The sequence below is a fragment of the Anopheles ziemanni genome, chromosome X (assembly GCF_943734765.1).
Source record: "Anopheles ziemanni chromosome X, idAnoZiCoDA_A2_x.2, whole genome shotgun sequence".
NCBI lineage: Eukaryota > Metazoa > Arthropoda > Insecta > Diptera > Culicidae > Anopheles > Anopheles ziemanni.
This window is the reverse complement of record NC_080707.1, coordinates 8,473,299-8,497,337: the sequence shown is the minus strand read 5'-3', so window position 1 is coordinate 8,497,337 and position 24,039 is coordinate 8,473,299. Positions and strand designations below refer to the sequence as shown.

The window sequence follows — 24,039 nt, the reverse complement described above, 5'->3', positions numbered from 1 at the left end:
AACTTTTGTTTCGATTTAACTACTGTGATCAAGCAACATTGACCATAATGAGCATGTGCGTGTATGGATTATTTATGAAATCTTGTACTTGTACATAAGTGTCGAGAAAAGTGTTGCATCTTTTGTTTTTGCGTTTTGAATTTTTTTTTCTTGCATCACCTTCTTCCTCCTCTTCATTTTTATTTTCCTAGTTGCTAACCTCGCGAACTGCGAACAATGACGAGCGATTGGTGTGTGTGTGTGTGGGGGTGTGTGTTTGTGTGGAGGAGGAAGTAGTTCAATGTAGGGTTAGGTTTTTTTTGTTTTGCGTAACGCACGTCGTGATCCGTCGCACACGCCGTGATACCGTCGTTATCCCACACACAACAAAATAATCATACTCTACGCGAGGGATTTCTCTTTACATATCTTGCTCTTTTACATTTTTTTTTTGGTTATGTTTCACTTATGTTAGAAAATCAGTCTCTGCTCGGGTGATGTATCAATTGTCCACATTGTTATCCTTTACTATATATATATTTTTTATATACGTATGTATCTGTGTATGTGTGTGTGTATGTGTGGGAGTACGTGGTGTACAAGTGGTACGTAGATGGGCGTGTGTATGGTTATATCTATGCTGATCGTAAGGATGACCGTTTAAAAAAGTGTAGAGTGCTCGTGAGAGTGAAATTGCTACTTTTTCGATTCTAACGTTATTTATATGTTTGTTTGTTTGTTTGTTTGTTTGTTTGTTGGTTTGTTTTTCTTTTCATCATCGTTTTTGCTTGTAATAATAATACTTTACATCTTCACAACATACGCAATATGCAACTCGGTAAAAACGATTAGATCAACTGAACACATATAAACATTTGCAAACTTTTTTTTTTGCCATTAGTTAGCGCGCATTTCAATTCGATAGATGTTTATTTAAACGGGGGAGGGACCGTACAATCCTAGTATAGTACCGATTAAAAAGGTTGGGGGAAAAAATCCGAGCTATAATGCACTCGGTTCGGGGTTTGTTTTGCTTTGTTTTTATGTTTATTTTGTTGCCGTTGATGGTTGTTTTTTTTTTTACTCCGGCACGAATCCTCCACTTTCACTGTTCTCTTGTATATTTGCGTGTAGTGTACTAAGGGTATTGCCATTGCGTTGTCCCGTACGGGTGTTCTACCAGGACGCACTGTGCGTGGAGGGGTTATTTGAGTATTTCTGCTTCGCTCCGGATACGTTACGGTTAATGAGCACCTAAGTCGCTCCTTCGGAATGACACGTTGTGGATTTGATGATCTAAATGTTCTAACAATCTTACTCGCAGCTTAGCGAATGCTCCATTCCGTGTGGGTGTGTGTGTGTGTGTGTGTGTGTGTTCTTTTTGTTAGCAACATTAATACACGTCCCGAGCTTTGCCACCGTCGGAGTCGAAAGGGGGTGGGTGCCGGAAAATGGACGCAATCTGGAGGGAAGCGGAGGAGGCACCGGATTTGTCGGGTTTGCCGCTTCAGTCGCTGTTCACCTCCCCGCCGAGCAGCTTGCACTCCGCTTCGGCCGCCCAAGGCTTCGTCCCGTAGCAATCGTGGCTGAGCACGCGCCGCTGGCGTGAGATTTTCCCGTGCTGCCGTGAGTTGGCTCCCAAAGCGGCCGTGTTCGAATCGCACGGCGGAAGTAGTCGCTGGTGCTGCTGCTGTTGTTGCTGCAAACAGCGAGATGGGGGAGAGGAGAGGAGGAAGAGCACAAGCTGGTTAGTGATGAAGACCAGAGTCAGGTGGTCAAACAACTCGATAAGTACGATAAAATAAATTTGTCCCCTTTCCTCCAAGTTCTTGGTCACTCTTTTACAAAGTACTAGGCGCCTCCATTGTGCGCTTATTTTTGAGTCTTCTTTGAGTGTCGTCTAAACGGACGAAAACTATGCGATTGACAACATATTGGTCGCAACATTAGCATCGAAATGCAATCCGGTGGTGGGAAACTACGTATCGTTACTGAAACTTGACAAGCCGTGCTTGTTCAGCATCCATAGCCACCAGGCGCCTCCATCACCTACTGCCTAACACCTTGTCGTCCGGGCGATTCGAAATGTTGACATCGTTCTGCTGCCGCACATTTTGTTCTGTCACTTCACGTGCTGTAGCCTGTTTTTTCATGTTGACTGTGTTTTTTTACAATGTCTATAGAGTTTTCATCATTCCAACACGGTGTGATAAGCTTATTTGATTGATTGATTCATAAAATATGTTTCTTCATTTCTTTGTCAAGTGTCGATAAGACAATGACAAGAAAACGGGAAGATCAGAGTGTAAGAGAAAGCAAGACAGTCTCTTAAAGCCTTTTCCCATCAGGTGTAAATTGGTTCCTGAATAAAGAACACCAAATTTTCAACACGAAAATCATTTTCAACCGAACGAACTTTGTTGCCAACGAATTAAAGTATCTCGATAATAAATTGCAATAAAGGAATGATCACTTTTTAATTATGAAGTTAAACACTTCGAAAAGCTGGTGATGTGCTCTTTTCAGTGCTCAAACGTTGAGCTACTTTACTCAGGTTAGGTCAGGTGAGAGAGAATCACGTACCGCAGCAATGTTTTGGTAGGTGAGCTAGCGGAGCTATTCGAGCGAGTGAGTTCGCTGAGCTACCTCTTTAAGTGAGCTAACTTTCCACCCGCGCCAGAACTAGATCGTTTCAACTGTTCTTACCTTACTGAGTGTGGTGGCAAAGTACGTGCTCTTGCTATCCTCATCGCCCTCCTCCGATTCGTCTTCCTCGTCGATCTGCGACTGCTTGAACTTGATCAGCGGCGAGGAGGACATCTTCGGAGATTCCTTGACGCCGCCACCAGCACTCCCGCTAACACCCTGCGATTCCTCCTCGGGTTGCGGCGCCGATGGTTGCTCCTTCTTGTGGATGGATCGTTCGAGCCGGCGCAAGAACCTGATGGCGAAACGGACGGGGCCCGGTGTAAGAGGGCGGCTCGAGATCGCTGTTGGCGGTGAACAGGCGTCAACCCCTTACCTGATCTGATTGCCTATCGCCTTCAGCCGTCGAATTTTGTGCGACGGCTTTCGTACCTCCTCCGGGACGGGCGCCTTCGGTAGTATCTGGCTAGATATTTCCTGCTTGCGTGCAACGAGAGCAGATTAAAAGAACGGAAAGGTACCGTTAAATCTCGATCTGCGAACGCACACAACCACCGACGTTTGGCAATGGGTGGCCATTAGATAATTTATGCTATGTACGTATGATTTAGACAGGTTTCGCAAACAGTGGACAAATGCTGTAGTAACTAGAAGGCACTACCATTACGCGCAAAATGAACGCTACTCTCACGTACGGCAGGAGCTCCGCATGAACTATACAAAATTGGTAAATTACGCCAGACATATTAACACACACACAAAAAAAAAGGATTTATGCTGCTCTACTGCGTCGTAGTGGGTGCGAACGGGGAAAAAAAGGGAAGGAAGACAAAAAAAAAAAACGGAAACAAATGAAAACCCAAACAGGACAACGAAACAAACGAGTCAATATTGAAGCGACCAGCGTTGCCAGTAACCGTTCGCAACAAGATGCAGGCACTGTAAAGATTAGTTTTTTTTGTTTCTTTTCGACTATTGAAACCATACCAGAGACTACGGTAGTAAAACGGAAATGTTCTATATACACGAAAGTAATGCGATTCGGTTAACGCAAACGGAAGATATCGTACGATACACGAAGAAAGTATAATCGAAAGCGTTAGAGTTATAAACCATACAGAGAAAACGAAGGCTGTCATATGTAACTAGGTTGAAACAAAATGTCACTAGCGAATAAGAGTGGCAACTCGCAACCAACACATCCACGTAAGAACAAGGTATTTTGTACAGGTAACAAATGTATACTCTAGATGAACAGAGATGGCAGCTGCATGAATGGTGGTATGAAAGGTGTGATGCTTGATGCCGTGGGCGACTGTTAACATTAACTACGCAATTATCGTTTCTTGTTTGTTTGTTTGTTAGTTTGCTTCTGTTTGCTTCGTTCAACTATGCTATTCTCCTCGGTCTGTCCGTGTCTGTCCCTTGTGCTAGGCTCGTTCTAATGCATCGGGAAAAAGTGGGAACAAAAGAGGTACGTCGCAGCCTTGGGTGGTCCCGCCGAGCGTTTTCTGAAATGGTAGTCAACGTTTTTCAGACGACGTTGTTGACCTCTGGAGGATACGTGCAATAGCACCAACTACTAGCACTCTGGCTCGTACTGCAAGCGCGACTGAGCTGTTTGACCTAGAGGTGGGCAATACTGTGAATAACCCGATTCGCTGGAAGACTAGCCAGACACACTCATACACATACACACACACACACACACACGCACACACGCGGTGCTACGCTGGCATGTGAGTGCTTTACGCTGACGGAGTTGGAGGTAAATTACGGTTCTCTGCCCCGGTTGCTACATTTGGCGCTTGACATCGCTCTACCTACCTCACCTGTATCGTCACCATAGTCGCACACATCTGCTGATACTTTCGAGGTCGACAGATGTGCCACTCCGCACGGATCTGCAATGAGAAAGAGATAAAAGGGAAAGAGAGAGGGAGGGAGAGAGACAGAGAGAGAGAGAGAATAAAGTGCAGTCAGCGCAGGATGGCCAAATGGGCGGGAAGGCACACGGTTGTGCACGGGAGTTGGGGGAGGGGGGTGTCGCCTCAGCTCACCTCGGCCGGAATAGTGGTGGATACCTTTGATCGCTCGCGTTGCATTCTCGCGCATGGACGTCAACGACTCGGTGGAGGACGAGCTGCTGGCCAGCGGTTGCCGGTGGACACGACGCTTGGGGCTTTTGCGCGCCGTCGGTGCGGTGCTGGGGAACTTGGCCGCCCCGGGCAGCTCCAGCAGCGGCGACGTTGCCTTGGAGGGCGATTGCAGCGAGACGGTCGAGCGGGCGACACGCCGTTCCTTCCTGCGTCCGGCGCTCTTGCGGTGCGAGCTGGTGCCGACACCACCGCCAGCACCCTTGCCGTCCGAGGAGGGAAAGTCGTACAGGCCGTCGGAGTCGGTGAACGGCAGGTGCTGGTCCTTTTTGCCATAGAACATGGACGAGAAGCGCTCCAGGCTGGCGTTGCGCTCACTGCATGAGGGAGAAAGAAGATGGCGTGTGGATTGTTAGAAATTCTACGCTTTTGCACAGAGGTGATGCGTGCCAAGAGCGAAGCACAGCAAAGCACTCTCAGAGAGTGAGAGAGAGAGCGAGTAGCGAACGGAAGAGAGGAGAGAGCGACTCTTCTCTAAGAGCCAGCTCATGTGCTAGCTGCTCGCTCGAGCCGCACACCACTCTAGTCGCCGTACCTCAGCGGACTGTCCGAGCGTGACGAAACGGGTGACAGCTTGTCGCACCCTGCGTCGGATTGGATGACGATGGAGGGTAGCTGCAGCTGGGACATGGCGAGATTCTCCTGGCTGAGGATGTCCTGCCCGCTCTGGATGAGCTCCTTGCCGAGGTAGAGCTCGAGCTCCTTGGCGCTGCGTATTTCGCCCTCCTCGATCTTCTCGTCCAGATGGTCGGTGCCGATCCCCTCGTCGTTCGACTCGAGCAGCGGCTCGTCGGACAGCGTCTCCGAGTCGGAGCGCAGCCGGAAGGAGTGATGATGGTGGCCGAAGCCGGTCGCGGGCCCGGCGGTGGTACCGCCGCCACCCCCGCCACCGGTGGCGCCACTGTCGGCCGATTTTTTCCTCACATTCGAGGATGATTGTCGTCGGTTGTTGATGAGCGAGTGAAAGCCCGAGTAGCCGGGGCCGCCAGCCGGACCTTGGGGGGGGGGGGGATGGGGAATGGGTAACCGATCAGGCGTCGATGTCGTCGATGTTAGTGGACCGAGAGGTGGGACTCTGCTTACCTGACCCCGGTTCGTCGGACTCGTGCGGAAAGAGCGGGTTACTGGAGCCGCACCGACTCGGACCGGGACTCGCCATGCTGGAGTAGCCGGACGAGCTGAGGTTGCTCTCGGACGGAGCGCGATCGCCGCGGATGCACATCGAGAACGGGCTCAGGTAGCACATGCCGGCCGCCCCGCCGCTACCCGGTGGCCCGAGCCCCGCCTGCTTCGGGTGGCCCATCGGATGGGCCGGCGAGGGTATGTCGGCGTCCGACACCACCTCGTTGCTGTTGGAGGTGATCGTTATCATCGGCGGATCGAAGGGCAGATCGAGCGAGGTCGGCTTCTCCCACTGCTTGAGGAATCTATCCCGCGAAGCGTAAGCAGGCGCCGGGGGCGGCAAGAGGGAAAAGTCGTGAACGGAAGAAGAAGATTCATTTTGACCGACCGCTGTGCATGGGAGGTTGGATGAATTTTGATAGCTCGCTATGGCTGCGTGAGGTCGCTCGTCGTGCGCGAATAGCCCTCCGACAGAACCGGCTCACCTTTTCTGGTGGTACTGTTGCTTGCCGCTGCCGGCGTCCGTCCCGTACGGCGACGGCAGGCCGGTATCGAACGGGTGCTGGTTCGCCCGCTGCGGCGGCGGCGACCCGGGCGGAAAGATCACCACCATCGTGCGCTCGCGAGTCGGACTCGGCTGCTGGATGATCAGCTCCGGTATGATCAGATCGCGCGGCCGCTCCGGGCTGCGGTGCTCCGGCGTCGGCGGATGGATGTCGATCGAGACGGTCGGACCGGTCGGCGCACCGTCGACCGTGGTGTCGCTCTGCGACGACGACGAGTAGTCGCACCGACCGGCGTCGTCCGGCGGCGACGGTGGCCTTATTTCGATCGACAGCTGGTGGGGCTTCTGCGTTAGAATGAGGGTTAGGATCAATGCTAGTAGTGTGTTGACGTTTGCTTTACGGGAGCGTGGTACGAGGTGATTCGGTTAGGAGTTGGGCGGGGACAGCTCAAACGGACCGGGCAAGAAGTGTCGGATCTCGATAAGTATGGAGGTGTTGAGAGGAATTTCGATAGACGATTAGACAGTTAGATAAACAGATATTGCAGTCAAGTTTAAAATCATCCTATTCGGGGTTGGGGAATCAAAGAGCATAGGGGCAGGGGGGGGGCAGTGCACCGAACTCGACACGGATGTAGCCAACCAACGGAAGGCTCAATTTCCGTCTCAGTCCAGAAGAGTCGGTATAGAGTATGCGTTCGGAGTATGATGCGATCGGCTCCCAAACACAACCCAACTCACTAGACCGCACTGAGTATATTTGAAGGGCGTGGTAGAAGATGAAGTGCAAACTGAGTCAGAGTGAGTGAGTAAGTCAATTCATTGCACTGAGTGGCACTCACCAAGATGATTTATTCTGGCACTTGACTCAGTAAGAACAATTTTGCCAACTCCGAATGATTTTACGCAGTGAGAATAATTCTATTCAGTGAGAATGAGTTGGCAGAATGCAGAATGATTTAAATCACTCGCAGGGAGTCATGCTGAGTGTGCCAAATCTTTTGAGATTTGTTTGCGATATTACATATATCTTTAGAAGAAGGTACGATGAAACTATTTCACGAGTTGTTAAATTCTTATACCGTTATTAGACTTTCTCTTCTTCTTCTTTTGATCGTTCTAAACGACACTCACTTCGTACGGTTACAGCGTCTGGTCCAAAATTTGGTCGCGCAATTCACGTTTGCGCTTCATCCACCACGGACAAGTGGCATATCACTTAGCACGGACTACTGAGTTGGACGTAGGTAGCTCTTTGAAACGAGTGCAACTCATGCTCCGCCCTCACATCACTACCGGTGCACACTATGCTGGCTAGCGGCCGTAAAACAGGTCGCTTTCTACTAGGCAAGGGACCGCTAGGTTGGAAACAAACAAAGTATGAAATCAAACTTGCACATAGCTTGCAAACCTGATACTAGTAAGGTTCGGTAGCGTTAGACCGGGAAGAACTAAATCCAAGAGGGGAGTGTACTGGTGTAAGATATAGTAGAAGTGCTAGAGAAGTAGTAGCACAAGAAGTAGTAGTGTGATTAGAAATAGAGTAGAAAGAGCGAGCGGGGTTAAAGGTACAGCTATAAAAGAAGAAGAAGCAAATAAAAAAGAAAGAAGAGCAAACAGAAAAAAAAGGAAAAGCCAGAACTCGCCGGAAGTAAACCAGTGTTGGGGCGGCTGTTGCACACTTACGTGGTACTCGTCAAAGCTAGCGTTGAACGTGACGGACATGGACTCGTCGTGCAGGGCCTGCGGCGAGCGGATGGACCGCTGCGGGCGCGGCATGATCGGGGTCAGCGCCGGCGACGGAATCGGCGTCGGCATTTCGCGGATCGGCGACAGACACTTGTTGTTGATGCCATTGCTCGGAATCTCGAGCAGTATGGTCGGCGGATGGAGCTGGCCGGAGCCGCCCGATGAGCTACCGCTGCTGCCGCCGCCGCCGCCACCGCCACCACCACCACCACCACCACTGCCGCCCCCACCGCCGGCCATGGCCGTCGGGGTAGACTTGTGGGCGCTGAGCGCATCCAGCACCGGCACCTCGATCGTGCTCTGCCGGTAGAAGACGGGCGAGTCGGACGCACCGCCGCCGCTCGAGTAGCTGACGGGCGTGTTTTGGTTGGAAGAGGTGGACGAGTCGTCGTCGCCCGGCACGTCGTCCTGCGGGCTGGAGGCGGTCGGCGTGGACGACGGCGAGATGACGATCGACGAGGGCAGCGTGTTGAGCGCGCTGCTGGAAGCGGCGAAGTTCTTGAACATCGCCAGGATGGAGTCGGCGCTGGACACCTTCGGGCGCTGCCGCCGCGCGCTGCTGCGCAGCCCGAAGTCGTGCAGGGCCAGCTCGGAGCTGGACAGCGAGTCGCTGCCCTGGTTCGACGACGTGCTGTGCGGCGACCGGATTTCGTTTGTGCACGGTGACGGCGGCACGGAGTTGGCGCGTGCCGGCACCTCGTTCGGAAGACTTAGCGCACTAGAATGCTTCGCTCCCTGCCGGCAGCGACGGGCGTGGGCGTGGGCGTGAGAAATAAACAGGCTTTCAGTGGATAGCATGGCTGCGCGCCTTGCTGGTGTAGGTGCCGCGGCGGCCATTTTTTTTTTTTTTCTTTTTGTAGGATTTGGCTATTTGCTTTGCTATAGTTAGGGGATGCACACATACACATACACGCACACACACACACACACACACACACACACACACACACACACACAAGCGCATACGATCGAGCTGGGGCGCGTGGACCACACCACGAAACACTACCCAATGCATTTTGGGGAATATAGGCACGAACGGCTCTAGAGCTCTAATCATCGTTGGCAGGTATAGGAACAACCACGACATCAGGAGCACGGCAAGACACACAGGAAAGTGCAACAATGATTCACCACACCACATTCCCGCACATACGCGCGCACACATACACACATACACACGCACACATAACCAATGCTTGTTTTTTTTTTGTATTAGCTATCAATATAGGTACGTATAAATCTCTATGCCGGCATAGACATACATATATACACCGACGTGTATATACACACACACACACACACACACACATTTGAGCAGATTTTCCATATGCTGAATAATAATTGGTAGTACATGTTAACGTCTCGATTGAAACCAATAGATGGATGTCGACGTAATAGAGGATGTGTAGAGTTATGGTAGGTAGGTAGGTAGTTAGGTACGTACGTAGATTACAGAATAAAGCCTAATTTTTACGCTCAACAGCTTGACGTTTGAAGCGGATGATGTACAAAACATAGTTCAAATGTTCAAACTTCGAAAGCAACCAAATGAAAACGTTTCAACCAAAACATGGGAACAGTAATACACGCAGTAGACTATTGAACAGAGTGGTGTGGTATTATCGGTACTGCTCGAGGGGTGAGCTGGTTGCGTGCAGCTACTCACATTTGCCAGGTCTTCCGAGCCGGAGCTCATCTCGGCGGACACCTTACTTAGCAGCCGGGCGAAGGTGACCTTCTTCTCCAGCTTCGGATCGGAGATCTGCCGCACCATCGACGTGACCGACAGCGAGTTCTCCGAGAACGTCGTCTCCTTGAGGCCGGCGGCCTCGGCATCGGCGTAGCTCTGCGCCTTCAGCCGCGTCTCGGACAGCTGTATCAGCTCGCCAAGGCTTACTTGCTACGGTACGGCCCAAAGAAAAGAAGAAGAGAAAGACAAAGGGAGAAAGGAAGGGACGAGAAAACAAAACAGAGAGAGAGAGAGAGACACGTGATGAATCGAATCGGGGCAACGCTCGGTGGATAAAAATTGCGGCTCGAAGTCGACATTCGATAGTCGGCGCGACATTCGACATTCGCGAGAAAAACCAAAACGTTGGCATTCCGAAACTGACTTTGGTGGCTGCGTTCTGGGCGGGCGATACCAGCTGCTGCAGGATCTGCTTCTTCTCGTTGACGTTCTTCTTCGTCGGCGTGGAATTGTTTCGCTTCTTCCGCGGTGACGGAGTGCCTGCAATGGCGCACGCACGGGAGAAGTGGGGGGAAAGGGCGGAGAAAATAAAAGAAACGGTCAGTGCATCAGGGTCCAAGGAAGCTTAGTAGCTTAGTTTTTTGCAAATTTGTATCGACTGTGTGAAGAAGGGAGTAACGGAACAAACTACTGAGAGGTTACTGGCGACTCATGCGTTTGTGGTATGTAGTTGATACAGCTTAAAGTTGCAAAACTACCGGAGGTTGAGAATAAGAAACAATGGAAGAGGACCGTTTCATACAATCACTAGAGAAGGAAAAACAAAACCAGTGAAACTTTACGTTATTAGAACCAGTTCCAATTGATGTAGGAGGAAAAGCGGTACGGCCTTCTAGCAAGCTCTTACGCGAAGGTTCAGCGCGCCATTTCGGCAAGGACCGGCCTGGTCACCATTGCGGCCCCATTGGAAAGGTAACATTTTGTATGAAATTTGGATTCAGCCGATTGGACAACAACAGTGTCGAGCGCTTGCGTGATGGCTTGCGTGTACGCCTACCGACATCTACTGCTGAAACATTCATTCGTGTACAAGCGAAGATACAACCGGGTCCCGTTTTATGTCTAACGTGGAGCAGGTGCGCCAACACAGTGCTTGCCGCTATCACATCAATCTCTACAACGCAAGCTCTCGATAAGGTTCAATTGGATCGCTTTTGCGGTCGGAGGAAGTTGACCAATTCAATAACTGAGCAGATAGAAGGGCCTACAGGTACAGTAAAAGGCACTACGGTGCGAAATGCGTTACGTGGCACCCATTTTAAACTGGGCTTTGTTTGGCAAGCGCACTTCTCTATGGTACAGAACAATACAGCAGTGCAAGGGGCGAACATATAGGGGAAACCGTTCCAATTAGAAAAGGATAATAGTACTCAGCCAGCATCTGTTGACTGTTGAACAGTTTGGCCACAGAGTGTACGTGTGCCATTTTGTCTCTGCACTTGGAAGCGGAAGACCTTAAACAAGTACTACCAATCGGACGTTCTGCAACAGCTGTCTGATAGGATCGTATTCTGGTGTTTAGGCTTTAGGCATTTTGAGCAAGGGGTACACATTGGAACACTTTCCGCTATATCCAGTCTATCGCATATTGGTATTCCTTGTTAAGGGTCCCCAAGGCATACACGGTAGAGGAAGGAATTACTTGGTTTTGCTGAAAAGGGAGCAAGGGGAATACTGTGTAGCAAATACTGGTGACATCGGTCTATCACTGTTTCAGAATTACGTTGCGTGTTGGTGAAGAAAATTTTGTAAAACGATTCCACCGAAATCAAAGAAAAACTGTACAGCGTTAGAGATGAAAGACAGACAGACAGACAGATAGAGAAAGAGAGATAAATATATATATTCATATGTATATTTATATGTATATAAAGGGATGGCGAGATAGGTGAAAAGTGATACAGTGAAACAGAGCGTAAAGCGGAACGAAATGAGCAAGATTCAAAACTGTGAGCAAGGCACTAACAGACACAGCTCGAAAGGTTAGAGATATAGTTTAGCTGTTTTTGGTAGTAGTTTATCACAAGGGTAGGTAGTTTGGTTTTTTTTGTTTGGTGCTATGTTTCGATTTAGTAATTTATCATATGTTTGTCTGTCTTACGTCGAGGAGGGGGCCGTAAGAGATCATCTAAAGAAAATGTTCTAGCGGTAGCCCCTCCAACTTGCTGTGGGCTGCTGAGACTCAATATGGATGGTTTTCTTATACCCAATCGTCCAAAGATCGTCCGGTGCGAGGCGGGCGTGGTGGCATTCGACGAGGGCACGGTTCCGGCGGAAGCTTGCAACTGCTCCCGCAAGGCCGTGTTTAGATGGTGCGGTGGGAACGTGCCTGTGGGGAGAATAAGGGTATCGAGGTTATCCCGGGTGTTGGTGTCAACGACGCTTGAGTATAGGCAAATCAACGACCGTAAGCAACGATCCTTTGGTGACCTTCCTCTCTCTCTCTCTCTCTCTGTCGCTAACGAGATACGCAATTTTCGTGGTGTTAGCAACGCTTTAAATCCCTAACGCCAGTTGTCAGCTTTAGATCAGCTGGTTGATCGCCGGGATTGCACGATCGATGACCCCTGAGGTCGATGGTCGAATGTACTGATAGAGCACAAACAAAGAGATTACAGTGTAGGTTCGCTCGAACAAGCGTTCCTACTAATTCCTTTGAGAACTCGTTAGGACGAAGCCGAACTAGGATGTTGGATTTGTCAAACAATGTCATTTGTTTGGACGTGCAAACGTTTTGAAACGCTTGCTGAGTGAGAGAGAGAGAGAGAGAGAACGAGTGAAAGAGCGCGAGAAAGAGTTAGAGCTACTTAGAGGTAGTACTTCGGTTGATCTGTGTCTCGTCGGCGAGCAGCTTCTCGATCTTCTCCGGGAAGTGGCGCTTGGCACACCAGACCAGCCCGATGACGGCGAGCACGACGAACACCGTGATCAGTCCGAGCCAGAACGGTTCCTGCAGCATCCGCTCCGACAGTGGCTTGTACGGGATGTGCATCATGCGCTTTTCGCAGCGCGGCCCTTCCCACCAGGCGTGGCAGCGGCAGAAGAAGCCACCGTTCTTCTCGAAGCACTCGCCCCGGCTCTCGCAAGGATTGTCGGCGCACGGCTTCTGCCGCTGGTCGCACCGCTGCCCGACGAAGCCCGGCTGGCAGTTGCACTGTCAAGTGAAGATTTACGTTAGAGCGACGCCCCCCGGCTAGCCTGCTCTACCTACCTTGAAGCTGTTGGGCGTGAGCTCGCACTTGCCGAAAAAGCAGGGCTCCAGCTCGCAGATGTTCAGGCCACAGAAGCGCCCGGTGAAGTGGCCGTAGCACTGGCAGAGGCCCCGCTTGTGGCTGGTGATGCACTTGCCGCCGTACTGGCACGGGTTGGGCTTGCAGCTCTCGACCCACTCGTCGGCGTTCGAGATCAGCTTCATCTTGTAGCCGGCGTCCTCCTGCAGGCGCACGGTGGCGTTCAGCCGGATGCCGGTGCCGTTGACGTTGCGCTGCCGGATGTGGATGGTGTTCAGGTAGGAGGTGATGTAGATCGGGGCCGGTTTCGTCAGAGCCGGGTGGCTGCTGCCGCCCGCTTCGCGCAACGCTGCCGCACCGTGACCCAACGGATGGTAGTGTCCGTCCGCGTTCTCCGCCCGTCCACCATCTTCCAGGTCGTCCGGAGAGCTTCCGGCCTTTCCCGCTGCGTGATGCTCACACAAGTGCCACAGCGTACCATTGCTGTCGGTATAGTTGTCATAGATCTACGGCGGCGAAACCAGAGCCCCATGTTAGTCCGTACGGTCTTGACCACCTCACCGCAGGCTTCAGTTATTCTCACCTCAATGAATCCGGTCTGATGGCAACCATGCTGGCTGAAGCCGACTCCGTACAACTCCAACAGGATTACCTCACCAAGAGGCGCGATCAGATGCTGCGTGTAGTCGATCCCGTACGGCATTGTTTGCGGATAGTTGAGCGAGTACAGCATGCCGGTCGTCTTGTTCGACAGCATTAAATACCGCTGCTCGTTTACATGGGCCACTAGGTGTGGAATGAACAACAAATCGACGATGAAATAGCTCCGAGCTGAAACCTCTATTTGCGACTACAATAACTTACGTGTCTTGAAGACCGCTTGAAATCCTTTGCCCCGTGGCATTGCGCCCGTTTTCAACCGTACCACCAGCCGCTCGCCGTTGCTCACGAACACACCGTCGTTGACATGCGACTCGTCCGCGAACGGCTCGAACGGACCGTCGGCGATGTCGACCTGCAGGGTCGCTTCGTGCGCCAGATCGGTGACCAAAAACTCCAGCCAGACGCGGCGCCCGTACGGAGCCTGTATGACGTAGGTGCAGTCGAGGTTGTTCAGCAGAAAGTACGGATAGTTCGGGCTGCGTATCGAACCCTCCTTGGAGGTGATCGTCTGCAGCGGGCAGCCGGAAATGTCGACCGTGCTCCAGGTGGCCGAAAAGCCCGCTCCGCTGATGGAAAAGTCCGAGTGGAAGCGCACGATCGCCTCGTTGCCCGTCGAGATGAAGTTGAACCGTGCCATGTTGACGTCGTGCGAACCGCACCAGCGAACATACGGCAGAAACGACGGGTGCAGCTCGTTGTGGTTCACGTTCGAGCTTGCCAGCAGCGTCGGTGCCATACCGTTCGCCTTCTCCCGCGTCGCACCGTCCGGATCGCTGATACCGTACTCCGCTCCGGAGCTGCTGACGTACCGGATCCTCCGTCGGGGTCCACGGATCTGACGCCCGGTCGAGATGGGCGTCTCCGTTGGCCGTGCGTTGCTCGTCGAAGGAAACGTCTCGAAGTTGGTCTGCTTCTTGTTCACTGGCGTCGCGCCACTGCTACCATTCGCAGCTCCGTGGTACACCTCCGCCACCGGCGCCACGCCGCTCGCTTCGTTCCCCCCAAAGAACGCCGCCGGTGAGCTGGGTACAATCGGGTAGTTCTGAATGCTGATATAGTCGTACAGACACTCATCCTGGTGCTCGAGGTCAAGATTCTGAAACTGAATGATGATGCGGTTGTGCTCCGGGGCGACGATCCGTATCCAGAAGTCCGTCTGCGCTGGGTAGGGGTTCGGATAGCCGGGAGAGAGGATGTGGCCTTCGGTGCCGGTAAGCGTTTGGTTCTTCACCATCGTTTCGTCCAGCTTGGGACGCGGCTTCTTGCAAACGTAGCCGCCAATCATCGAGCACTTCTGGGCCGTCCAGTGCAACCCGGAGGAGATCATCGGCGTCGGTGAGACCTTCCACTGGAGACCCAGGCAGGACGACAGCTTGAGCGTGTCGGACGGCTCTGGCCGTTGCCCGGGAAGCCAGCCCTATCAGTGCGCGAAATAACCATAACACAGTTCGTTTTAAGGGACCGATCCTCCTCCGAAAGCGCCATCGGCGACTTACCTCAAATAACAGCTTCACACCATCTACCCACTCCAGGTTCCCGTTGGTGGTGATTTCTCCTCCAACCCAATACAGTGACCGGGGCGTGTAGTCGATGCTGTTGCGAATGTTCGAGGTGATGAACCTAGAGAACGCGAGAAAAGTGAGGTACCACCTCAATGAGTTGTGTATTGGAGTTGGGGTAGGTTGCCCACTCACCGCTGCTCGTCGGTTGTCGATATGGAAGCCAGCTGGGCACCGATGCCGCGACAAATCTGCTGGGCGGTGGTCCAGTCCACGTCCGGGTACGAGATGATCAGGTAGCAGGAGTTGTTGTACGCCTTGAAGCGCTCATCGTGACACTCCGACGTGACTGGTAGGAGGGTCGGCATTGTGGCAGGCAAGTAAATTCGACAAAAAACACACACACACTATCATCGGCATCGTAGCGAACGCAATTTGGCGCACGGTCAACAATGGTCTGTTACGGAAGCAGTTTGTAGTTTTCTTTTTAGTGTTATGATCTTGTAATCGATGGGATGGAACAATGATCGAATGGCTGTGTGTGTATGTGTGTGTTGACATAGTAAATGAAGTAACTCGAAGCATTTCCAAACACTACTACAGGAAACGGAACGTGTAAGGCAAGGTCGCAAACAGAAGAAAATGGCGCTGAGTTATGGCAACAGCAAAGGTATTTGTTTGATTTTGTGTTGGTTTTGTTTTTGCAATGCATTAAATTCGGTACGCTTAGTCGACATGCAGTAATTATCGCTCTTAGTAGCCATTCCTTGTGCGCTTCAGCAGTGAACACGAAATAAACGAGACAAATCAAGAGCAGTAGATTATAGGTAGTACATCGGTTTGAAAGGGTAACAACGGGAGCAATACACATTAGCAGCATGTTTATACACAAAAAAGTATTTGTTTAAGATCACCTCTGCATCTTATCGAGAACTTAACTCCCGCTGATCAGACGCATCCTACAGCATCCTACATCATACACGAACAGACAGATAATCTTTTACAAATCGCTGCTAAAGTAAGGTGTGAAGGAAACAATGTAAAACCTGCTTCAGGAAGGAACCGCTAACAGCACTAGCACAACGAAATGAAACTCGTCTTCGTTCGCATGCGCAACCCATAAACTAAGAAAAAGAAAAACAAAACGGGGAAGGGGGTCCACAAGAGTTTCAGCTTTTTGGTGGTGTCCTTCAGATGGAAATCTCATTTGTTTTGTTGTTGCTTGTTTGTTTGTTTGTTTGTTTGTTTGTTCGTTCGTTCGTATGTTTGCTTGTTCGTATTATCGGAAAATGTGTTACGACGGAACTGCATTGACGCGTTCCGCAATCCCCTACTGTGTGTCGTCTTCCTTTGTTGCATCTTAAGCGAGGTTCGGTCGCCGCGGATGGTTATGCTTGCGAGACGCGTTTGGTTGTCGGCTTAATCGGGAATCACAGAGCAAAGTTGCGCAAACTAATGAAAATAAGGCAAGCAATCGTAAGAGATATAAGGTATATATATATATATATTGGCTGATGTAATGAACTGATATCAATTTAATTCAGGTAACTAGAGAGCTGAGGTAGTTTTCAGGCAGAGAACTTTGATTGTTTGTTTTGGTTTTTGGTTTGTTTGGTTGAACAGATTGCACTTACCATGTGCCCACGGCCTTCCTATGCATTTGAATATAGGTATTTATATGTATGTATCGTACTATACTTTTGTATATTGTATACGCTTTTGCAGCGCTTACTTCATGGTAGAAAGTTGGGGGGAGGTTCTCAGAAACATATAATGCCTTATCCCTAGCTAGACTAACTGAAACGCGCTTTCTTCTTCGGCCCTATACTGTCCAGTAGATGGCCCTAATATATGGTCCCGCTATTCGCAAAAGCGACAGTGTGTGTGTGGAGGGTTAGGCAGACAGAGAGAGAGAGAGAGAAACACAGAGAGAGCGAGGGAGATAGAGATATAGACAGAGAGATAGTTAAGTGGAGAAAGGATAACATTCTTCTGCTAGGTGCCTTTGCCGCTAAATTCAATCAAAATGGAACTAAGTTGACCTACATAGTACAGTACGCATTAGTGGTTGAGTAGAGAGAACGAGTTTTTGCTTTGCTTCGTACAAATCATACAGTAACGTAGGATGCAGCGGTTGGAGGTGGACTGTCGAGAAGTAACGTAGAGTATTTACTATCGCATGAAGAGAACAGAAGGTTGGTAGGATTTCGGAGCGGGCATAAACATCTTCCGAGAAATGTAACAGTGGTCCCTAGCCCTGGTCGTTCCGGATTCGTAAACTTACCGTTTTCCATCGAGATTTTGGCCTTATAGCCACCGTAGCTGTTGGAGTAGTCGGACACGAAGCGGAGCCCGAGCGTTGGACCGCTGGTCACATAGCGGAGCAGCTTCAGCTTGGTGCTCCAGTCGCCGCAGATTTTCCGCGGAACACTGCCCAGGCTCAGCTCGGGTAGCGGTAGGCTGCTGGTGTAGCGCGAATCGTTCGGCTGCAGCACGATGCTCGGTACGTTGAAGTTGATGTCGCTGCGACGGTCCGGGTGGCTCGCAGCATCACCATTGCTGCCACTTCCGGCGGTAGGGAGGGCCGTGGTTCCACCTTGCTTGGAGTTTTTCCGCCGATGCTGCACGCTGTTTCGGCCGCTGTGGCGTGAGTTGCGAAACCGAAACTGCACCGTGTTGGAGCTGGACACCTTTGGCGACACGTACGGGCCGTCACCGTCGGGCTCTACCAGTTGCAAGTAGTCATAATAGCATCTGCAATCATGAAAAGCGTTACGGTAAGCTGGACCATGCAATAGGGGTTTCGGTGTGCTGCGAGTCTAGCAGTTTCAGGTACGTACAGAGGTTCATTCTCCAGCACCATCTCCTCGAAGTCCAGCACTACCCTGTAGCCGGGCGGGGCCAGAATGAGGGTGTAACAGTCGACACTGTCCGGGTACATCTGAGGGAATCCAGGGCTCCAGATGGTGGTCTTCGACCGTTCGGAGCTCAGCGATACCGTCACGTTGCATTCCGCCTCGTTCCACAGGCGTTCCGGTAGCTCTGTGAGTTACCAATTTAGGAACCAAAGTTCAGAACATCGAAAGTTTCGCCCAAGTTTAGCCAACGTCACCAACAACGCACGAGCTTACCTTCATCCATCATTCGCTCGCAGATGAAATAGTTCCGTGCGTCACAGTTGCGGTCGTTCCACATGTAGGACATCGTCAGCGGGCTCATGGTGGGAGTGGTTTGTCCGCTGCTGGACGCGATCTGAAAGTGGCGACGAATCTCGACGCAATCCTGCCCGCTCAGCCCATCATCGTTTGGCTGGCGGTTGTAATGCTCCTGGTGTACCCATCCTTGAAACCAATCTGACAACGGGACGGAAGGGCCCATTAACCGAGGAATAAACCCCACGCAGCTCTTACAGAGTACTCACTTGTGTAGGAAAATGAAAACTTGTCGTTCCACCTAAAGTCGCCCTCCACTACCAAATCGGACGCTCCGATCCAGTAGGCATTGTCATCCTTGTAGCCCGGGCTGGAGACATGGGTGAAAAGAGCGGGATTGAGTTTGTTATATCGAGAAACTAGTACTCAGGGATAACTCAGGGATAACTTAGGAATCATGCATAATCTTCTGATAAGATGCCATCGTAGCAGTCTTCAATGGTGGTGGGTTGTAATTCTTGACATCAACGAAGCTGTGGACATTCGCAACAGTCTTGCACAGTCTGGGATTCATGCAATTTTGAGCAGTTCCCCTCAAAAGAATCACGACGGAGACAATCACCGTAAATCTCAACTTTATCAATCTGCCTATGTCTAAGGAGTTCACGCACCTATTGAACAGCAGCTGATCGATGAGCTGCTGGTCTTCGCTGGACCGTATGGATACAAGGTGACCACCGAGTTGGTTGCATTCCAGCTCCGCCTCTTGCCACGGAAGTCGCCGCTCGATGGAAGAGATACAGAACTGTGCGGTTGCTATCCAACCAAAGGCACAACGTGAAGTAATGGGTTCGATCGGGTGCGCCCTGTACTCGAACAGAAGAGATGGAGACGACGGCCCGCTGCCAAGCTGTTCGACTGAAGGAGCTGTAGATGTGGGCGAAGATGAGGATGACGATGACGATGACGATGAAGCTGAGTCCGCTCTCCAACTGCCACCACGGTTAATGTCGGCAGGGGTGTCCCATGGCGTCGTCCCAAGCAGGGGCAATTTGGTCACTTTAATGACTAGATTGTTGCTACTCGACAGAAGCGAGTAGCGGGCGGGTTTTGTGCTGCCGTTGATGCAGGACGTCCAGCGTCGGAGACTGTCCTCGTACAGCTCGATCAGCATGCCACCGGTGGAGGAGCAGCGTACCGGTTCTGCCAGCTGCTGTCCCGCGAGCACGGTCTCGAGTGCGATAAGCTCGATGGGTTCGTACCGGGCACCGGAGCCCGAACCGTTGTGTGCTGCCTCCAGCTGCCAGTCGTTCGTCCACAGCTGCAGGGCGATCCGGTAGCCGTACGGTACGTGTATCTTGAAGTAGCAATCTAGCGACGACCGGCTCGGCCCCAGCCGCACCGTGCCGTTCTGATCCTGGAGCGTCATGTTGTAGCAAAAGTCTACGAGTCTATACTGAAGGCTGAACAGTGGCTGGTTGTGCAGGTGCAGTGTTGTATTGCGGTGTGGTTGAAAGTGAAATGCGCGCTCGCTGGCCGGTAGCTCCTCCAGCTTGCCGCACAGTGATATGATTTGATGGGCGTTGTTGCTTGACGTTGTTCGCTCGTCGACGCCGCGCTGACTCGGGTCCGGTACGAACCGAAGGAAGCCCCCGGCACGGCATGGGGTGTTCAGCCGCGTCAATTGCACCAGCAGACCGGGCAGCTCTTCCGGCTGGTCCGCCCGCTGGGACGGGAACGTGACGCTGCAGTCCTGGAAGCCGCTCGGTAGCTGGTGCGATGCGATCGTACCTTGGCCATGCTTCAGAAATAAACTACATTCTATCGAAAGGGAGAAAGACAAGCTGTTAGTACTTCAACCTGTAACGCCTCCGTTACCCTCATCCACCAACCTTCTAAAAGCACCATTGTGTAGATCAATTCGTAAACCACATAGCTAGTCATTGTACGATATAGTATTCTGCAGATGGGAAGACAAAAACAAACCATTGGGAAACCAGAACTTTCCACGCAGCTGTCGAGCTTACCTAAAATAAAGGGTTCTGCTCTGCCGCTGCTGAACCTCCTCGTTGGAACTACTTCTGTTAAACGTGTCACCAAAGCCGACCGTGCTCTGGTAAGCGCTTGTCTTCGGCGGCACGGACCACCTGATAGTCGAGCGCTCATCGAACATAAACTCCTCCTGCCACACATTCCCGGGGCATGCGCGTGCCCTAGCGGCCGAAGTTCGCCGCCGGGAGTCGTCTACCTCGTCGAACTCGATCGAGTTTTGCTCCTCCTCGTCCTCCTCGGTGTCGCGCTCTCGGTTGCTGCGGAGCGACGGTTCGTAGTAGGCCGGAAAGGGCTCACCGAACACAACCCGCTGACCCACCGCCTCCGGTACCGGTTGCTGTTGGTGTCGCTGTTGCTGCCGCGTGGCGAACGTATGATGCAACCAGTCCTTCTCCATATCGTCGATCCAGGTGTTGCGCGGTATGCTGCCTGTGTCGGTCGGTGGCTGCTGGTAGCCGCCGGTGTTTATTTGTCGGCTAGCGAACTCGCTGTAGTCCGTCGCAAACTTTCCGAACGGTAGTGCGTCCGGAGGTGTAGAACCGTGCTGCGGGAACTCCCCGATCAGTGACTCGATGTAGAAGTCACGAATTTCTGTACTCGGCGATCGTCTTACTTCCACTGCGAAGAGGGAGAGAGCAAGAACAAAGAAGAGTAGCTGTGAGTATATCGATTGCGGAACATAGGAGTATCGAAGCGACATAGAATCTTAGCTAGTTCCGACAGGATCTCACAGAGCTCTATCGGTGCTGCCAAGCGGTCATGAAGTCTTGCGTAAGAGATCCACGAGCGCGATACTAGCTTGCATTATTGTGTGAGGTTATGAGATCTGAGAATGTAATGGATAAAGCAGGTCTCTAAAGGTCCTCATATACACTAGCTCGCTAGCCTAGACCCACGCTCTATCTTAATTCTTCATCTAGTAAACCTACCTTTGTAGTCAATTCCTGGTACAATCCCGGTGTAAGTTTCAAGCGCATCGTGGCTCACGTCGATGTAGAAGTTGGAGTCCTCCTCCTCAGGGCTGCGCCTCACCGGGACCACGTGCTCGGACGATTTCAGGTACTCGAGAATGGCGGAATCGCACGGATTGCGTTGCTGCAGCTCCGCTGCCATCTTCGAACCGATTCCATGGCCTTGCGCTGCCGGGTGCGAGTAGAACGAGAAGCGGCTCTCGTCACTGTCTACCAGTGTCTTGTCCCGCGATCCGGCCGGCTCGCCATCTGCTTCATCCTCTTCTTCTTCTTCTTCCTCTCCTTCTCGATCCCGGCCAAGGTCATCTTCCTCTTCCACCTCCTCTTCTTCCACCTCTTCCACCTCCTCCACGCCTCGACTAGCTCGCTCGATCTCTTCTACGTTGTCCACCTCGTCCTCTTCCTCGGTGTCGGTGGTGCGCTGATGCGCGTACCCCCCAAGCTGCCCTCTCGGCATCAGCAGGCTCCCCAGGCTCAGCGGGTTCGGCTTCGACTCAGCTGGCTCCGTACTATCCTTCGGCAAGACCAGCAGCGGTCGGAGCCTCTCCTCAGCCGGTCCGTCCTCGTGGACCGAGTCGGCGAGCAGTGGTGTGCCGAGCCCGGTACCGCCCGGGCTGGACATTTCCGACAGCATGGCCGCACCGGCCAGCGTGCAGTCGCGCACGGTCACCAGCACGACGGCGGCGGCCACCACCAATAGGCCCACACTCTTCATGTTGCCCGCGAACTACTCTATCACTCTATTGGCACTACCAGTTACACCACCGTTGCACATACTTCCCGCTCTCTGCTACACGACTCCGGGTAGCGACACGGACACGTATATGCGAGGGGGCGGTTCGGGATGGAGGGTGGAGTTGGGAATGGAACACGGATAAACCGAAACCGAGAAAAAGCTCTACGATACGCGCCGCAAGGAACCGATGGAGATGGTGTTGACAACGACGATGTTGATGATGATGATGACTGTGATGATGTTGAGCGAACTAAGGAACGGAAAAGAACACACTACAGCTTGATCTCGCCTGGCGGGTCACATGCAGGTCGCTGCTAGACTTGATGGCTAGTTAAACACACTGTTTCTGTTTCTCCCTCTCTCTTATCTCTCTTTCTCTCTTTCGCTTTCTCTCTCTCTCTCTCTCTTTCTATCACTCGTGCTCTATATTTCACTGCTGGCAGGACGTCGGGTGCACTTCAGTGCCGGGCTCTGCAAGAAGGAACATAGAGCACTTCATGTGTGTGTTTCTCGTTTTTGGCTGCATCTGCAAAAACTTTACACAGCCCAACCCGCCACCCAAGTGTAAACGCGGGCTGCCGTTCGGCCATTAAAGGGTTTTGCTTGAAGGTAGCCCGGGAAAATAAACACAGCTATAGGCAACAAAGGCAGCGAAGGTTCCAAGACCCAAGCACTGTTTGCCCCTTTGGCATGTCCTTTAAAGTACATCACGGCGAGGATGAGGGATGGGGCTGAAGGGGGGGTGGTTTACAGTCTACTTAGAGGTTTTATGTCGTCGGTCTTTTACTAGCCACCAGGAAGCCCGGTTCTTCCCGCACATTCTGCTTCAGGGCGCACGTTTGCACTCTATCGATTTTATCACACACGGAACCAGCACCAAGGGCTCATATTGTAATGAGTGCTACTGTTACAGTTTTTGTCGAATAGCTGAGTGTTGCTGCATTATATCATAGGCAGAGGTACTGCCACGCTTGGGAGCAGACGATGGGGGTGAAGGGGGATGGTTGCATGGAGTTGGAAAAACGGAACGGAATGGTCGATGATCCATTCGCCTTTCGGGTACGTAACAACACGACTATAAACACCGAAACACACCGTGCTGCTGTGCTTCTCCTTTAATCAATAGACGTCGAACACCGTTCGCCCCGTTGTACAGAGTGGTTCCTGCCACAGTGACTCTGTTTAACGCTGTGCCTCTTCCGGTCGTGCGCTTTGCATTACGGTTACACACACGCACGTAAGCACGCACGCACGCACGCACGCACGCACGCACTCACTGGGTACAACAGAAAAAAAAGCGGACCTCAATGATTAATACACAGAAGCAATTACATGTGAGGCAAAAATTACAAAGTAACTACCATGGACATGCGTTACCCCCAACCTTCGCTTCAGGTCCGTGGCGTTACGACGTCCTCGGGATGTCGAATTAAAATTGCATCGCACGAGAATGTTCGCACAAAGGAAGCGGTTGAATGTGTGTTTGGGGCTCGCCGTGCGCTTGTCACGCTTTCTCCGTGTCGCCACGGGCAGCCTTGTTTTGCAATCCGTGCGCTTTCGCCAAGCGTGCGAAATATTTACGAAAACCACAACCCGAAATCCCGTTCGTCTCGCATTTGTGTGTGCGCGCGCGCCCGTGTGTGTGTGTGTAGGGGTTTTGGGAGCACCACGGGAGGGGTTGGAAATCAACACCATTAGCCACTAAACACACTGCACTTGGAGTAGCATCCGCTTTCGGTGCTACTTAGTCTGTCCCACTACGAGCCAGCTCGAAACTAGAGGATTGAGGTTTGCTTCCGATCCTGGCGTATCGGCACACATGTAGGTAT

General features: G+C 51.8%; 1 protein-coding gene across 1 annotated transcript; it reads right to left on the bottom strand.

The window, feature by feature from the left end:
- Positions 1-1,486: 1,486 nt before the first annotated feature.
- On the bottom strand, positions 1,487-22,189 carry LOC131290972 (uncharacterized). Its single transcript, XM_058320165.1, has 28 exons — positions 21,433-22,189; positions 20,479-21,121; positions 20,344-20,411; positions 19,483-20,272; positions 19,123-19,437; positions 18,721-18,821; positions 18,431-18,652; positions 18,140-18,341; positions 17,584-18,053; positions 15,495-15,648; positions 15,297-15,420; positions 14,002-15,217; positions 13,721-13,923; positions 13,119-13,643; positions 12,712-13,061; positions 12,649-12,653; positions 12,009-12,236; positions 10,272-10,387; positions 9,824-10,057; positions 8,095-8,892; positions 6,389-6,753; positions 5,865-6,208; positions 5,317-5,776; positions 4,686-5,098; positions 4,453-4,529; positions 3,002-3,102; positions 2,686-2,920; positions 1,487-1,678 (listed from the first exon to the last, which is right to left on the bottom strand). The coding sequence occupies exons 1-28, from the start codon at positions 22,187-22,189 to the stop codon at positions 1,487-1,489; spliced, it is 9,708 nt and encodes a 3,235-aa protein (XP_058176148.1).
- Between the last annotated feature and the right edge of the window lie 1,850 nt (positions 22,190-24,039).

What these genes read in the sequence shown, in the direction of transcription:
- LOC131290972 (XM_058320165.1), bottom strand. Translation starts at nt 22,189, where the DNA reads ATGAAGAGTGTGGGCCTATTGGTGGTGGCCGCCGCCGTCGTGCTGGTG. An exon ending in CGAGCGAATGATGGATGAAG is followed by an intron (nt 18,342 to 18,430) that starts GTAAGCTCGTGC and finishes GGTAACTCACAG; the next exon opens with AGCTACCGGAACGCCTGTGG. An exon ending in GTGTGAAGCTGTTATTTGAG is followed by an intron (nt 15,218 to 15,296) that starts GTAAGTCGCCGA and finishes GCGCACTGATAG; the next exon opens with GGCTGGCTTCCCGGGCAACG.